This window comes from Nerophis lumbriciformis, linkage group LG28 (assembly GCF_033978685.3).
Source record: "Nerophis lumbriciformis linkage group LG28, RoL_Nlum_v2.1, whole genome shotgun sequence".
Taxonomy (NCBI): Eukaryota; Metazoa; Chordata; class Actinopteri; order Syngnathiformes; family Syngnathidae; genus Nerophis; species Nerophis lumbriciformis.
In genome coordinates this window covers 36,562,407-36,580,609 of record NC_084575.2, presented here as the reverse complement: position 1 = coordinate 36,580,609, position 18,203 = coordinate 36,562,407, and the positions used below count along the sequence as shown (strand labels likewise).

The following is an 18,203-nucleotide window of genomic DNA, read 5'->3' as shown; positions in this document are numbered from 1 at the left end:
GAGACTGGCGCATGCACGATACAAAGGGTCCTTTCCGGCCACGCACACCCCCTTCCAGAGATATGTTTTCCAATCGCGTTATTCAGGTGTGTTAGTCCGACTTTTCAAAAACTTAACACAATTGGATTAAGGTGTTTCCATGGGTTGTAGGAGGCTCATTTAGAGCCGAACTATTTGAGGAATCAGACTAATTTAGTGTATGGACACGTACTGATGGGACACTGGCTGATAAACCTGTCAAGCGATGCGTCGTGTTCAAACACACAGAGTACTTACAAGCAGACAGCGTGTAGACAGAAAAGCAAAGAAGCATGTTCACACACACGAGTACTTACAAGCAGACAGTGTGTAGACAGAAAAGCAAAGAAGCATGTTCACACACACGAGTACTTACAAGCAGACAGTGTGTAAACAGAAAAGCAGAGGAGCATGTTGGGCAGCGCACACACACAGAGTACTTACAAGCAGACACAGTGTGTAGACAGAAAAGCAAAGAAGCATGTTCACACACACACAGAGTACTTACAAGCAGACACAGTGTGTAGACCAGGGGTCCCCAAACTTTTGACTCCGTATGTGTATATATATATATATATATATATATATATACATACAGGTATATATATATATATATATATATGTTGGGTTAGTTACAGTTACTAGTTTCTTTATTTCAAAAGTAACTCAGTTACTAACTCAGTTACTTACACCAAAAAGTAATGCGTTACTGTGAAAAGTAACTATTTAGTTATTTCTTTGTTTTCCCTTTTTTTTAAGGCTCCCATTAATGCCCTTTTAGCCTTCATGTCAGTACTGTTATTGCACTGAAGAATAATACAATGTGTTGATCATCTTGACATGCATTTGCATCACTCAACTCCGCTAAGCAATGTGCTCTACATACAACACACTAACAATGTGGTCTACATACAACACACAAACAATGTGCTCTACATACAACACACAAACAATGTGCTCTACATACAACACACAAACAATGTGCTCTACATACAACACACAAACAATGTGCTCTACATACAACACACAAACAATGTGCTCTACATACAACACACAAACAATGTGCTCTACATACAACACACAAACAATGTGCTCTACATACAACACACAAACAATGTGCTCTACATACAACACACAAACAATGTGCTCTACATACAACACACAAACAATGTGCTCTACATACAACACACAAAGACAAAGAGGTTTCAAAAGGCCAATTTATTTCAGGCCAGAACAAATTGACAAAACTATTTTAAATAGATGCAACATAATGGAACTTTAACTTTAAGTAGATAGGATCTTTGATCCTAGACACAACTTACATTTGACTAAAATGTTATTTTCTTTGTGCTCGACAAAAGAAAAGTAGTGAGAATGTTAAGACACTCAACTTCTGGCTTCACCATGATGTCATGTTAGTTGTTATGAGAGTAGCTTGTGTGTGTGGCCCTTTAAGATATGACAGCATGTGAGGTGAGTGACGTCAGTGAGTGAGTGGGCGAGAGAGGTGAGGGAGCGGCGACAGTGAGCGCGTGCAGGTGCTCTAGCTTGGTGGATGGCTGCGTCCAATAAAGTCACAAAGTTGCAACAAACCGCCAGGCTCGTCATTCACCCTCAGCTGTAAAGACCCACTTCCGGGTAAAGTAAAGGTTGTTAGCCCTGAAGTACATAGGTGCTGGAGGAACGTCTCCCCTGCGCCCCTCAACTACGGTCTGAGAGCACATTGTGGAAGGGGCGTGGTCCACGCGTTCCCTGCGGGCAGGGCATGTGCGGGAGCCGGCTGTGAAGCAGGAGACAGGTGAGTGGATATCTCATCTGGAACGAGTTATCTAATCACTTGTCTCTTTATCAGCAGCGTCGGAGACCATGCGAGGGGAAGAGACAGAGAGTGACAGCGGGCGGAACGGCCAACACAGAAAAGACCAGACTGCTGAAAAGCACACAAGAAGGGAAGAGCAAGACTGTTAGAAAAAGCACATGCAAAGAAGAAGCGTGAGACTGCTGCAAAGCGTAAAGACTTTAAAAATAAAAAGCTGTTGTCACTCTGCCAACGAAGGGTGTGACTGTGTATTGTTGGTCCTCGAAGAACCCAGAGTTAAGAAGAACGTTACAAGTGGTGCCCAACATAGCAGGACCACAAAAATGTCGAACCCAACCCCCCTGGAGGCGCTCGGTCGGGTCCTGGCGGAGGTGTCGGCGGCGATCCAGCAGCAGACGAGGGTGCTGCAGACCGGCGGGAACATCAGAAGCAAGGACGACAACCTCCATGCAGCGCATGGCTGAGGCGGAGGACCCCCACGCATACCTTGACGTGTTTGAGGCCACGGCGACAGCGTGCAGATGGCCGGAGGAAGAGTGGGGCGTGAAGCTGCTGCCGCCCCTGGAGCTGCGACCTCGCACGGCCGAGCCACCCGGGTCCCGCGAGCAGGTCCCCCACTCGGACATTCAGCACACACGCACACCCACATGCACCCACATCAACACAACAAGGGGGTGAGGGGGCACGGGGAAATAATGTGCCTCTGCTTGTTCTCTCCAGGGTACCGGCGCTGCGGAGAGGGGGCTTCCCTCGCAGATGGCACCTCGGACACCAGGGCCGGTGTGCTGGGTGTGCGGACAACCCGGACACGTGCACCGGGAGTGCTCCTTGATGGAGGTGGGGCAGGCGATACGGGTTGCCGTGCCCCCAGCACCCGCCCCCGATCTGGTGGAGATGTATTGTGTCCCGGTAAGGGTGCAAGGGAGTACATACCGGGTGGGGTGGATTCGGGCTGAAAACAGTCCATGATCCACCAAAACCTGGTTCGACCCGGGGCGTTGAGGCAGGCGACACGGGGAAAAATTGGGTGTAGTCATGGGGATGTGCATGAGTACCCTATTGTGCCAGTGGAAATTTGGTATAAGGGTCAAAAGCATAGTGTCAAGGTTGCCGTAAGCACGCACCTTACGCACCCCGTAATTTTAGGGACAAATTGGCCGGGATTTAACCATCTGGTGAGACAATGTGTGGGGATGCGTTCACGGACCGTAGGAAAGGGGATTATCCGCGCAGTTCTCAGTGGCGACGCGGGTTCATCCGACACTGCCGAGTGGGGACCGGCGGGGGCTTCGCGGGAGGCCCCCCCGGTCCCCTGTAGGCAACCTACGGAGGATTTCCCCCTCGAGCAGTCCCGTGATGAAACCTTGCGCGTGGCCTGGGACCAGGTGGATTACATCGACGGTCCGCTGGTGCGCCCGGGGAAAGCACGGGTATTCCCCCACTTTTCAATTATTAGGGATAGGTTATACCGAGTGAGCCGTGACACTCAAACAGGGGAGGAATACACCCAGTTGTTGGTACCAAAACGCCGCCGGGAAATGGTTTTTGAATCCCATGTCTGGCCACATGGGGTATGATAAGACATTTAATTGGGTCATGGTCTGGTTCTATTGGCCGGGCAGACGTGCGCCGCTGGTGTGCTGCCTGCCTGGAATGCCAGCTGGTGAACCCAGCGGCCACCCCAAAGGCGCCTTTGCGTCCATTACCGCTCATGGAGGTCCCTTTTGAGAGAATTGGGATGGACCTCATTGGACCATTCCACCCGAGCACACGGGGCAACCGCTTTGTGTTAGTCCTGGTGGATTACGCAACACGTTATCCCGAAGCAGTGCCTCTGTGCTCTATCTCTGCTAAGGGTGTTGCGCAAGCTCTGTTTCAGGCCATCTCCCGAGTTGGAATCCCGAAAGAGATTCTGACTGACCAGGGCACGTCCTTTATGTCACGCACGATAAAGGAACTATACGCATTACTGGGAATTAAGGCCATCCGCACCAGTGTATACCATCCACAAACAGATGGACTGGTGGAGAGATTTAATATAACGTTGAAAACCATGATCCGTAAGTTTACGTACAAGGACAAACCAGCTGGGAGGAGGGTCCGAGCGCCAGCAAAAATGAAATTCAGTACGTCATGGACATGCACGTGATTGCTGTCGTTTCACATGAAATGAAAAATGAAATTCAGTACGTCATGGTCATGCACGTGATTGCTGTCGTTTCACATGGTTTCCTGTTTCACACGTCACTTCCGGTTTGGAGTTTGCGCGTGTCTGGCTGGCTGTTTTCGACGTGGGGCTGTCGAGTTTGGCAATCGCCTTGTGCAAAGCCAGCACATCTTTTTGTACTTTTTTTGGCTTCGCTGTGTCACTGTGCCGTGACACGTTGCAGTTTGTGTCGATCGGTGCTGCGAGCTAGCGCACCGAAGCCGGCTAGCATTAGCAGCCTGAGATACGGAGGTGGGATTTTTTTCTTCTGTTGCTGGATGCATCGGCAGATAGACCATCGTAATGCCTGCACCAAGAAAAAGCCCGACATCGGAGGAGATGAGGCTTACTCTTCACTCCCGATGTGACTGCGGTAAGAGAGCACCAGGAGCAGCTTCTGAGCCTGCTGGAGGAGGTCAAACAACTACGCCTCCAGAACGTGGAAAAAGACCGGCGCATTGTGGACCTGGAGCGGCGAGTGGATGAGCTGGAGCAATACTCCCACATGAATGATGTGGTCATCACCGGCATCAAAATCAATCCGCGGACAGCGCGGAGCCCAGCGTGCAGGAGCAGCAGGTGGCTTCCTATCTCCAGAGCAGGGGAATAGAGATGGACCTGGAGCACATGGAGGCTTGTCACCCACTGCCCATGAGGAACCAGAGACCACCAGCTGTCATCATGAGATTCACAAACAGAAAAAAGAAAATCGCACTATTAAAGCAAGGACGCAAACTGAAAGGTACAGATGTTTTCATAAATGAACACTGTCATGTGTGGGGCGCATGGTGATGCGGGGTTTTGTTCTCCCAGGAAGCAAAGGACGAATCCGGACAGGACTTACAGGTGACGACATGATTTAATAGAAAAATAACACAAAACAGAAAACGAACCGACAGGATGAGGTGCCGAACGCACTGGAAGCTAAGGCTAACACTTAGCACAGACTATGAAACTTAGCAGGGGCTAGGAGACAAGAACGAACTTCTGTGGCAGTCGCGTGATGCAAAAACAAAGAAGGCAGAACGTGTAATGAACAAAGGTGGGCTTAAATAGCGTCTCTGATGAGCAACAGGTGCGCATGCAAGGCAGGTGAAAATCAAGTAACTATGGTGACGAAACAAACTCACAGGTGCACAAGTAATAACAAAAGGAGTCCAAAACTAACAGAAAACACAAAAACATGATCCGGACCACGGATCATGACAAACACTTGAGCAAGAAAAATGCTGACATGGCAAGAATCGCACGACAACTTAAAAGGCAAAGCAAGATTCAACAAGATCTTCATCAAACTAAATGGGACGCCGGAGGAAGCAAAAGTCTTGGTGATAAGGAAAATAGAAGATCTTGAGAAGTATTGACATTGATGCAGTCCTTGGTATCAATGTAGCTTGTGACTCTTACATCATCTCAATGCTACCCACACCAAGAACACAGACCACACCAAGTATTGATATGGACATTCCATTACAGAAGATCCTACAACATCAACAAAAAGAAGTGGACATGTGTGAGTATCAAGAGGACTGATATGGAGATAGACCCTGATAATAATTTGTTCTCTGCGATTGTTAAAAACTAATTATTTTACCCGTGAACAATATGAAAACAGTGTAAAATCAGAAGATAGTCAAAGCATAACTTTGAGGCTATCAAGGATTACTTGAAAGAATTTAGTCATCCATTTACCATTATTGCAATTACTGAAACCTGCTTCAACAATGATAAAGGTATTGATTTTAGTCTGAATGACTATGAATGAAGATACATAAACAGAATAAATAAAATAGGAGGAGGGGTCGCATTTGTTACATTTAAAGTTTTAACAAACATGACCATAGCAGTCGATGGATTATTTGAATGTTTAACAGTGGAAATCCTAAATGACAAAAAGACAAATATCTTCATGAGCTGTGTATATCGAGCACCTGGTTCAAGCATAGAAACTTTCAATGAGTGGATGGGTAAACTATTTTCCCCTGTGAACCATAAAACCATGTTTATCTGTGGTGATTTTAACATTGATTTGTTAAACTCAACCAAGCAAAAACATGTACCTCCACCCCAGATCACACCTCACTCCTACCCAAAGTGGGCTGGCTCAGGGTGGAGGACAGAGTACAACAACTTGCACTGAGCCTAGTCTATAAAATCCGCTACACCTCCCTGATACCGAAGTACATGTCAAACTACTTCCTTAACGTAAATGACCGCCATAACCACAACACCAGGGGGAGCTCCACTAACCACGTTAAACCCAGATTCCCATCTAACAAAGGTCTTAACTCATTCTCTTTCTATGCCACATCAATGTGGAATGCACTCCCAACAGGTGGAAAAGAAAGGGCATCTCTATCCTCCTTCAAAACCGCAATAAAAGTTCACCTCCAGGCAACTTCAACCCTAAACTAACACACTCCCCGGATTGTTAATAATCAAATGTAAATAATCAAATGTAGATACTCTTTCTTATGCTTTCTGATCTCTCTCTCTCTCTCTCTCTCTCTCTCTCTCTCTCTCTCTCTCTCTCTCTCTCTCTCTCTCTCTCTCTCTCTCTCTCTCTCTCTCTCTCTCTCTCTCTCTCTCGCCAGCCACTACTTGCTGTACATATCTTACCAAGTCAGACCTACACTGTTTCAATGTCCATTTTTCTGTTCTCAATTGTTGTTTACTGAAGTGATGATAACAACCAAACCTACCCTCCACATCCCACACCCCGGATTGTAAATAATTCAATGTATATACTCTGATGATTATCTTGTGTGATGACTGTATTATGATGATAGTATATATCTGTATCATGAATCAATTTAAACAAGTGTAAAAACTTATTGGGGTGTTACCATTTAGTGGTCAATTGTACGGAATATGTACTTCACTGTGCAACCTACTAATAAAAGTCTCAATCAATCAATGTTGATGACTTCGTTGACACAATGTACAGCTTGTCTCTATCCAACCATAACCAAAGCAAGCAGAATAACAACACATAGTGCCACAATCATTGACAACATCTTTACTAATATTATGGGAAATCAAGTCACCAGTGGCCTATTTATATGTGATATCACTTTACTTTATTTGACTGTCATCTCAAGAAAACCAAAGACACTATGGCAAAAATCTCTAAAGGAATAACAACTGAGGAAACAATCTGTGCCCTAAACAACAGTTTAGCAGTTCATGATTGAACTTCAGTAAACTGAGAACCAAATGTGGACAGTGCTTATTGTAATTTTTTAGACATCTTTACCTCCCTGCATAATAAACATTGCCCCGTGAAAGAATATTTTATAAAAGGAAAAAATAAAAATAGCCCTTGTATCACAAAAGGAATAATTAATGCCTGTAAAAAGAAAAACAATCTATGCAATTTTTTCATCAAAATAAAAACAAAAGAAGTCGAACAACGATACAAGAAGTACAAAAATAAATTAACTGCTATTATTGATTGATTGATATATTTTTATTTCAAATATGCATAAAAACAATAGCAAGCCTGATCCAATACAGCGCTGTAGCCTTAACAGCCATTATAACAAAATGAAAACAATGGAGAATAAAAAACAAAAACAAATGAGCATTGGACTTTCTTTTTTCTTTTTTACATATTTGAAAAGGAGTGAGAAGAAGTTTACACTTATTTAATCCCACCACTTTTCTTTAAATCATAAATTACTCTGAGCTAGAACTACCTGTTCACTCAATATACAAACTTAATGAACTTGTATATACATAAATGATAAATATATACATACATATGCACACTACACACATACATAGCCACACCATTACCACTAGCGATCATGGAAATGGTATCATACCACCACAGCAGCACCACTGCCTCAATGGGCAGCCCCACACTCTTCTGTAACATAAACAAGCCAATATCAAAGCCCTTCTTCATCTCGGTACCTCTGGAATACCATATACCTATACTTCTTTTTAAACTGCTTCATGTTTGGACATTGCTTTAACTCCACATTCAAACCATTCCATAATTTCACTCCACAAATTGAAATACAAAAACTTTCAATGGTCGTTCGATAACTAAGCACTTTGAAATTTAAATTCCCCCTTCAATTATAACCGCCCTCTCGTGTGCTGAACAATTTTGGAATGCTTCCTGGGAGTTTATTTATTTTGGCTTTATACATTATTTGTGCAGTTTGATACAAAATAATATCATTAAATTTCAATATTTTTGACCGTAAGAATAGTGAGTGAGTATGGTCCAGATATCCAACCTTGTTGATGATGCATACAGCTCTTTTCTGAAGTATACTTATTGAATTTAATGAGCTTTTATAATTATTCCCCCAGACTTCCACACAGTAGGTTAAATATGGTAAGACTAATGAAGGTAGGTTCATAGGTATATATCATGAGTATTGTTCTGCCACGGTTATTAAGATGACTTTATTTAGTGTGTGTTTATTTTCGAGTCATTTCAGTTGGTTCTGTTAAGTGAGCTGTACCTTTAAGAAACACGCAGATAGGTCACGTGTTTAGACTCAGGAAGTATTTCAGACAGGTGCGCACAACTCCGCCTCATTCCTCGTGTTTCTCAGCAAACTATCACATCTTATGCTGTTCGTGGCATCGTTGGTATGTACCCATATTTAATGTTTGTAGTACACAATGAGTCATATTTAGCTGTGAAATGTGTGTGTTTTATGATGTTAGACGATCGCTGATTGCATTACCTGTTCATGTCGGCTAACTTTCATTTGTTGTCATCTGCCGCCATCTAGTGGACGTTTGTTGTACTGTTACTTAAGACAATTTAAACAGTAAAAAGCTCATATGTCACGGATATTATTAATCATAACAACACATACAGTGGTGTGTGATAAAGTTAAACTTAGATTTAATTCAAATGCAATACTTGATAATCTGTGGTCTGTGATATGACATTATTAAGTTCATTTAATTCATGCATTTATATTTACAACGTTTGTGTCCTACAGTTTTACCCTTGCAATTGTCAATAAACCTGGCCTCCATCAGTCAACCTGGTGTTCAGAGTTTTGATGAGCGGAAGGTGTTGAACTTACTGCCTTCGTGTACAAGTGTGCTTAAGGAAGGCAGGATAGTAAAACAACGACTTCATCGCATAAGATAACACAGTTTCACGCTGAACATACATCATGGATTCAAAGGAGCCGTCGCTGAAGTCTAGATCCTACACATCACGCTCCACAAAATCATCTGCAGGGAATGCTGCGGCTTTAGCCCGTGCCAACGCAGAGGCAGCAAAAGCACGACTGAACTTTGCAGAAAAAGACATGATCCTAGCAATGGAAAAAGCCCAATTAGAAGCACAAATGATGAAACTGTCTCTAGAAAGAGATGCAGCTGTAGCTGAAGCGGAGGCTAAGGCGCTAGAAGCAGCGTTAAGCATGGACGGCAGTGTGCGAAGTAGCAGGAAGCTACCACTTCAAGAGATTCCCTGTGATCCTCTAGGGCGGACCAGAGAATATGTCACTGAACAGTCTAAAGAACATTCGTCTTTAGCATTAGAAGAATACGCTCAGGATGGTGCTCGTGAGCGAGGCACACAATCCAACGCCCCTCTTCACCCCTTCATCCAGGACAGTGTTGGTCAGCTACACACACATTCAACCCCGGCACTGCATCCACATCCTCATTTTCCTTCTCAAAATGAAAGCAGCCATCTATGTTTAGACCCAGCACCAAGAAACTATCACCATGCTCCCCAGTCCATAAAAGTAGATAGGCCAGCTGCTTCCAACATCACACAAACAGCAGCAAGCAGAGTAACTGTAAATCAGCCACAACCCTCTATGACCACGCCCCTACCCTTCAAGAATACTCAAGGTTATCATAACCCACAGGGATCAAGTAATAATGGTTTTCAGTATCCCGCCATGTCCAGTAACACTCCTCATAATGCTCATCATGACAGATCAGGTATGAGTGATGTCATCAGATATTTCGCTCGACGTGAACTGGTTACTACATGTATGACCCAATTCAACGACCAGCCGGAGAGTTACAGCGCTTGGCAACAGTCCTTTCAAAACGCAGTAAGAGGACTTCATCTAACATGCAGCGAGGAAATGGATTTGCTGGTCAAGTGGCTTGGGAAAGAGTCAGGAGAACATGCAAAACGTATTCGAGCTGTCAACACTAGCCAACCTCAAAGAGGACTTCAGATGATATGGGACAGACTGGACGCATGCTACGGAGCCCCTGAAGTTGTCGAAGAGGCACTCTTCCAACGCATCAGCAACTTCCCCAAAATCACCTACAAAGACTATGCAAAACTTCATGAGCTCAGTGACCTTCTTATGGAACTGCAGGCGGCCAAGACAGATGGAACTCTTCCCGGCCTTCACTACCTCGACACAGCCAGAGGAATAAGTCCTCTTGTCCATAAGTTGCCCTCTAGTCTGCAAGAGAAATGGCTGTCTGTTGGGTCCGATTACAAAGAACGTTGTCGAGTCTCATTCCCTCCCTTTGAAGTATTTGTGGACTTTATTTTCCATCAGGCTAAAATCAGAAATGACCCTAGTTTCAACTTTGCTGTTCAAGCTGACATTGCAATGACGGACAAGACCTTTAGAACAACCAAACCAAAAGAAATATCAGTCCACAAGATGGACGTCTCTCCTACAGAACACAGTGATGAAGCTGAGAACCCCGAACGTCACTGCCCAATTCATAAAAAACCCCACCTTCTGAGGAAATGTCGAGCTTTCCGAGATAAACCCATAGAAGAAAGGAAAGCATTCCTCAGAGAACACAAGATCTGCTTTAAATGTTGCACATCTTCAAAACACATGGCTAGAGACTGCAAGTATACGGCCACATGCACTGAATGTGGGAGTGAGAAACATAACTCTGCTCTTCATCCAGGACCAGCACCACAGACAGAGGAGCCATACCCCTCTTCAAAGCATGGCGGGGAGCCAACACCTTCAGAAGTTGCCAGCAGCTGCACTACAGTCTGTGGTGGTGATCAAAACGACAGGTCATGTTCTAAAATCTGTTTGGTTAAAATCTACCCCGTCAACCGTCAAGAGAAGGCAATAAAGGTCTACGCTATCATTGACGAACACAGCAACAGATCCTTGGCCCGGTCTGAGTTCTTCGACACCTTCAAAGTCCAAGGATCCCCCTCTCCATACTCTCTCCGAACCTGTTCAGGAGTAACAGAAACCATGGGGAGAAGAGCTACAGGCTACCAGATCGAATCCATGGACGGGAAAGTCAGTCTTCCTCTACCAAGTCTGGTTGAATGCAACGACATCCCTAACAATAGATCAGAGATCCCAACTCCCAATGCTGCATCTAATCACCCCCACCTGAAGTCTATTGCTCAATTCATCCCAGAGCTCGAACAGAGTACACCCATTCTGCTTCTCCTAGGGCGAGACATTATCGCAGCCCACAAAGTTCGCAAACAGTTGAACGGCCCTCGAGATGCTCCTTATGCACAGAAACTCGACCTGGGATGGGTAATAGTTGGTAATGTCTGCTTGGGAGGTGTGTACAAGCCAGACAGTGTAAATGCCTTCTATACCCAGACAGCAGAATGCAAACGCCCCTCCATCTTTCAACCATGCCCAAACACCCTGCAGGTGAAAGAGAGGTGCAGTCAGTTTCAGTACAAAGACTATCCTAAGATACAGACAACAGGGATTCCTACATGCAGTCGAGAAGCTGAGGAGTTGGGCTCCACAGTGTTTCAACAGACAAGGGATGATGACAAAGTTTCTCCATCAATTGAGGACATTTCTTTCTTGAAAATCATGAGAAACAATTTAAAGAAAGATAAAAACAACAGCTGGGTAGCTCCGCTGCCTTTCAAGTCACTAAGGCGCCGTCTCCCCGATAATAAACTACGAGGCCCCCATCAGACACAGAAGATGGCCGACCTTCCGGAAGATTGCCTCTCTACTGAACCTCCATTCACAAATGTTGGCTTGGATGTGTTCGGACCGTGGGCTGTGTCTTCACGACGTACAAGAGGTGGCTTTGCTCAGAGTAAACGGTGGGCAGTGTTATTTACCTGCATGAGTGTTCGAGCTGTCCACATCGAGGTAATAGAATCTCTCGACACGTCAAGCTTCATCAACGCTCTTCGGCGTTTCCTTGCTGTTAGGGGCCCTGTGAAGCTTATTCGTTCAGACCGAGGAACTAACTTTGTCAGCGCGTGTAAAGAGCTGAAGATCTTCTCAAACATCATTAATGCTTCGGTCGAGAAGTATCTCTTGGATCAAGGATGTGAATGGAAGTTCAACGCTCCTCACGCCTCTCATATGGGTGGTTCATGGGAGAGGATGATTGGAGTAGCACGAAGGATTCTGGACTCCATGTTCCTCCAGCTGGGAGCTTCACGACTCACTCACGAAGCACTCACTACACTGATGGCAGAGGTTGCTGCAATCATTAATGCCAGACCTCTGATCCCAGGTCGACTGACCCGGACGACCCCCTCATCCTTACTCCAGCGACCCTCCTCACCCAAAAGGTGAGTATTCCTTCTGCCCCAGTCGGTGATTGGATCAAAGACCTTCACAAGTCCCAGTGGCGTCAAGTCCAACATCTTGCCCAAACTTTCTGGAGTAGATGGAAGAAACAATACCTTGCATCACTTCAACCACGGAGAAAGTGGATGGCCTCCACCCCAGACCTTCAGCTTGGGAGTATTGTCCTTCTCAAAGACAACCAGCTTGCAAGAAACGAGTGGCCTCTGGGCTTGATTACTCAAGTCTTTCCAAGCAAAGACGGTAAGGTGCGGCAAGTGGAGATCAAGGTCTACAGGAAAGATGGGACTAAACTCTTCCTGCGTCCCATTTCAGAGACAGTCCTCCTTCTTGCTCCTGATTAGGAACAATAAGAGCTGTAGGGACATTTAAGTGATGACATTTGATAATGCCAGGCGGGGAGTGTTCTGCCACGGTTATTAAGATGACTTTATTTAGTGTGTGTTTATTTTCGAGTCATTTCAGTTGGTTCTGTTAAGTGAGCTGTACCTTTAAGAAACACGCAGATAGGTCACGTGTTTAGACTCAGGAAGTATTTCAGACAGGTGCGCACAACTCCGCCTCATTCCTCGTGTTTCTCAGCAAACTATCACATCTTATGCTGTTCGTGGCATCGTTGGTATGTACCCATATTTAATGTTTGTAGTACACAATGAGTCATATTTAGCTGTGAAATGTGTGTGTTTTATGATGTTAGACGATCGCTGATTGCATTACCTGTTCATGTCGGCTAACTTTCATTTGTTGTCATCTGCCGCCATCTAGTGGACGTTTGTTGTACTGTTACTTAAGACAATTTAAACAGTAAAAAGCTCATATGTCACGGATATTATTAATCATAACAACACATACAGTGGTGTGTGATAAAGTTAAACTTAGATTTAATTCAAATGCAATACTTGATAATCTGTGGTCTGTGATATGACATTATTAAGTTCATTTAATTCATGCATTTATATTTACAACGTTTGTGTCCTACAGTTTTACCCTTGCAATTGTCAATAAACCTGGCCTCCATCAGTCAACCTGGTGTTCAGAGTTTTGATGAGCGGAAGGTGTTGAACTTACTGCCTTCGTGTACAAGTGTGCTTAAGGAAGGCAGGATAAGTATAAAACTGGAATATTGTGCACGCATACACACACAAACCCACGTGTGTGTGTGTGGGGGGGGGTGTTTGTAAAATATAGTCTAAATATTTTATTATTGTAAACCCCCTGTGGATATTACAATGTGCTCTGTATCTTTGCTACGTTTATGAAATTTGCATTAAAAATGTGTGAAAATCAAAAATGATGATGGATGAAATGTGCTGACACTTCACTAATCTGCCACAAGGTGGCAATATCGACTGGTTCAAGATGGCGCCCCCACGGCTCCTCAGGAGATGAGATGCTGGTTACTTCAATAACCGGAAGCCAGGCAAATGCCAGACTCCCCCCTGCTGGCGATCTGCAGAAAATACACCTTTTGAGTGCAATTCCTAGTTTGTCAGGTATTTTGGTGCAAACTTGGTGAAACAAATGAATTGCCTCATGAAACATGAATCAATACTACATACACATTGACAAAACACAATCACACACGCTTGATGTTATGATGCACTTCATGAGAGAGAGACAGGGGAGAGAGAGAGAGAGTCAGACAGAGAGAGGGAGAGAGAGAGCGAGAGAGAGATGGAGAAGTAGAGAGAGAGACAGAGAGAGGTAGAGAGACAGAGATGGAGAGAGATGGAGAGAGAGAGCGAGCGAGGCTGCAGTAGAGCAGGTTTATGACTTCAGTCTGCAGACGTCGTGCGTCGACATTCAGCTCCTTCAAGCTTGCCAGTCGATGTTCTACTGCCTGATTGATTTTGTTGCCACGTGGCTTGAAGTTTCTCTGACAAGGGCGTGAACATGTCCCTGCAGGAGGTGAACCTAAGGAACATGTCCCTGCAGGAGGTCCAGCCATGGAACATGTCCCTGCAGGAGGTCCAGCTGTGCAACATCAGCCTGACACTGAGCAGCATGAATACGAGCTGCACCAGCCAAGCAATAGTTCCTAAAGCCGCCAGAGGTAAGTCTCCTCTCTTCTCATCAAGCATTCTCCTCACTCCTTCCATTCATCCTCCATCACTCGCAATGCTCTTAAGAGTGAAATTGCAAGTTGACATTTCGTTATGGTGTTTTCATGTCATGCCTGTTTTAAAATGCCATCAGCAGGCCTTGTGTCATTTCACTTTTGGAGTAATAGCAACCTTAACATCTTTATGTTCCCCTTCACATTTGCAGCAAACATCTTTCGCTACACTCAATAAATGATTTATGTTGTGTGCTGCATCACATGTGCCGTATAGAAACAGAAACATCAATGATCTGCATCACATGTGCCGTATGGAAACAGAAACATCAATGATCTGCATCACATGTGCCGTATAGAAACACAGAAACATCAATGATCTGCATCACATGTGCCGTATAGAAACAGAAACATCAATGATCTGCATCACATGTGCTGTATAGAAACACAGAAACATCAATGATCTGCATCACATGTGCCGTATAGAAACAGAAACATCAATGATCTGCATCACATGTGCCGTATAGAAACACAGAAACATCAATGATCTGCATCACATGTGCCGTATAGAAACACAGAAACATCAATGATCTGCATCACATGTGCCGTATGGAAACAGAAACATCAATGATCTGCATCACATGTGCCGTATAGAAACACAGAAACATCAATGATCTGCATCACATGTGCCGTATAGAAACAGAAACATCAATGATCTGCATCACATGTGCCGTATGGAAACAGAAACATCAATGATCTGCATCACATGTGCCGTATGGAAACACAGAAACATCAATGATCTGCATCACATGTGCCGTATAGAAACAGAAACATCAATGATCTGCATCACATGTGCCGTATAGAAACAGAAACATCAATGATCTGCATCACATGTGCCGTATAGAAACACAGAAACATCAATGATCTGCATCACATGTGCCGTATGGAAACAGAAACATCAATGATCTGCATCACATGTGCCGTATAGAAACACAGAAACATCAATGATCTGCATCACATGTGCCGTATAGAAACAGAAACATCAATGATCTGCATCACATGTGCCGTATGGAAACACAGAAACATCAATGATCTGCATCACATGTGCCGTATAGAAACAGAAACATCAATGATCTGCATCACATGTGCCGTATAGAAACACAGAAACATCAATGATCTGCATCACATGTGCCGTATAGAAACAGAAACATCAATGATCTGCATCACATGTGCCGCATGGAAACAGAAACATCAATGATCTGCATCACATGTGCCATACGGAAACAGAAACATCAATGATCTGCATCACATGTGCCGCATGGAAACAGAAACATCAATGATCTGCATCACATGTGCCGTATGGAAACACAGAAACATCAATGATCTGCATCACATTTGCCGTATGGAAACAGAAACATCAATGATCTGCATCACATGTGCCGTATAGAAACAGAAACATCAATGATCTGCATCACATGTGCCGTATAGAAACACAGAAACATCAATGATCTGCATCACATGTGCCGTATAGAAACACAGAAACATCAATGATCTGCATCACATGTGCCGTATAGAAACACAGAAACATCAATGATCTGCATCACATGTGCCATATAGAAACACAGAAACATCAATGATCTGCATCACATGTGCCGTATGGAAACACAGAAACATCAATGATCTGCATCACATTTGCCGTATGGAAACAGAAACATCAATGAGCTGCATCACATGTGCCGTATAGAAACACAGAAACATCAATGATCTGCATCACATGTGCCGTATGGAAACAGAAACATCAATGATCTGCATCACATGTGCCGTATGGAAACAGAAACATCAATGATCTGCATCACATGTGCCATATGGAAACACAGAAACATCAATGATCTGCATCACATTTGCCGTATGGAAACAGAAACATCAATGATCTGCATCACATGTGCCGTATAGAAACAGAAACATCAATGATGTGCATCACATGTGCCATATGGAAACACAGAAACATCAATGATCTGCATCACATGTGCCGTATAGAAACACAGAAACATCAATGATCTGCATCACATGTGCCGTATAGAAACACAGAAACATCAATGATCTGCAACACATGTGCCGTATGGAAACAGAAACATCAATGATCTGCATCACATGTGCCGTATAGAAACACAGAAACATCAATGATCTGCAACACATGTGCCGTATGGAAACAGAAACATCAATGATCTGCATCACATGTGCCGTATAGAAACACAGAAACATCAATGATCTGCATCACATGTGCCGTATGGAAACAGAAACATCAATGATCTGCATCACATGTGCCGTATAGAAACACAGAAACATCAATGATCTGCAACACATGTGCCGTATGGAAACAGAAACATCAATGATCTGCATCACATGTGCCGTATAGAAACACAGAAACATCAATGATCTGCAACACATGTGCCGTATGGAAACAGAAACATCAATGATCTGCATCACATTTGCCGTATAGAAACACAGAAACATCAATGATCTGCAACACGTGCCGTATGGAAACAGAAACATCAATGATCTGGAGAAAATAACCCAATAGATGAATGTCAATTACATTGAAGTTGAATGTTCATTCCAATTATAATAAACCATCTCCAATGGGAAATAAATCTTTATTGTTGGAAAGCACTTCTACTAATGTAGTCAGTCCTCGTCATGGCGAAGGAGACAAAGACTGTTTACTCCAAAGATACTCATTAAAGATCCAGGAGCTGAAATAAGTCAATATGTTTCAAGGGCTGAAAATGTGGATGTTTGGTCAGAAAGTGCCTCCGCAGGTTCTATTTCAAAGTAAACACTGCACTGTCAATAAATACACGATTCTGCCCTCGCTACTCCTTTCCCGCGTGTGCAGCTACTTAACAGCATGGAGAAAAAGAAGCATTGTTGCCCTCTATTGGTCAAATGTAGCACTACATGTAGTAAATGAAGTTTGATTGTTGCTATCAGACGAAAAATAACACGAGCACAAATAAAAAAGACATGAAAAAGTCAGCAATGTCAATACAAAGCAAATGAAATGGCGTAACGCACAATGTGGGATTGCTTCAATGTGTCCGTGGCTCCAAAGGAAACAATCACCCTTGAGGTACAACATTCATACTTTGTTGTCCAGTCCTCGTTAAAAGTCGAACTTTTGCAATTCATTTGGATTTTTTTTCATGGTTGAATGAGTAATCTTCTTCTACTCACCTCACTGATGCTTCACTGTGACATATTTGCCTCGCTGTTGCCCCCTGTGAGGTGGTGGGAGTACTGCACACATGAGCCACCCTAGTTGGAGTTGTTTCATTTGCTGATGTTCACTGGGCCAAATGAAACGCTTTGGCGGGCCGCATGTGACCCGTTGAATAGGGAAGTAGGAATGGGAATTAATAAGATTTTCACGGTTCCAATTCCGCTTTTGATTCTTCTTAACGATTTGGTTCCTTAACAGTTCTCTTATTGATTCTTACTTTGAAAAAACAAGGTGGATTAGCATCAATTTAGTTTAGTTTAGAGGTAACATGACCTTACAGTGAGGTCTCAAGACGCACAATGTAG

At 43.9% G+C, this 18,203-nt stretch overlaps 1 protein-coding gene across 2 annotated transcripts in view; it reads left to right on the top strand.

The window, feature by feature from the left end:
• Positions 1–14,333: 14,333 nt before the first annotated feature.
• The window catches only part of LOC133571122 (cholecystokinin receptor-like), a 44,146-nt gene continuing 40,276 nt past the window's right edge, over positions 14,334–18,203 (top strand). For both annotated transcript variants that reach the window (XM_061924206.1, XM_061924207.1), the window contains exon 1: positions 14,334–14,615. In XM_061924206.1, the coding sequence (XP_061780190.1) occupies positions 14,456–14,615 (160 nt within the window). In that variant the 5' untranslated portion in view covers positions 14,334–14,455. The remainder of the gene's footprint in view (positions 14,616–18,203) is intronic.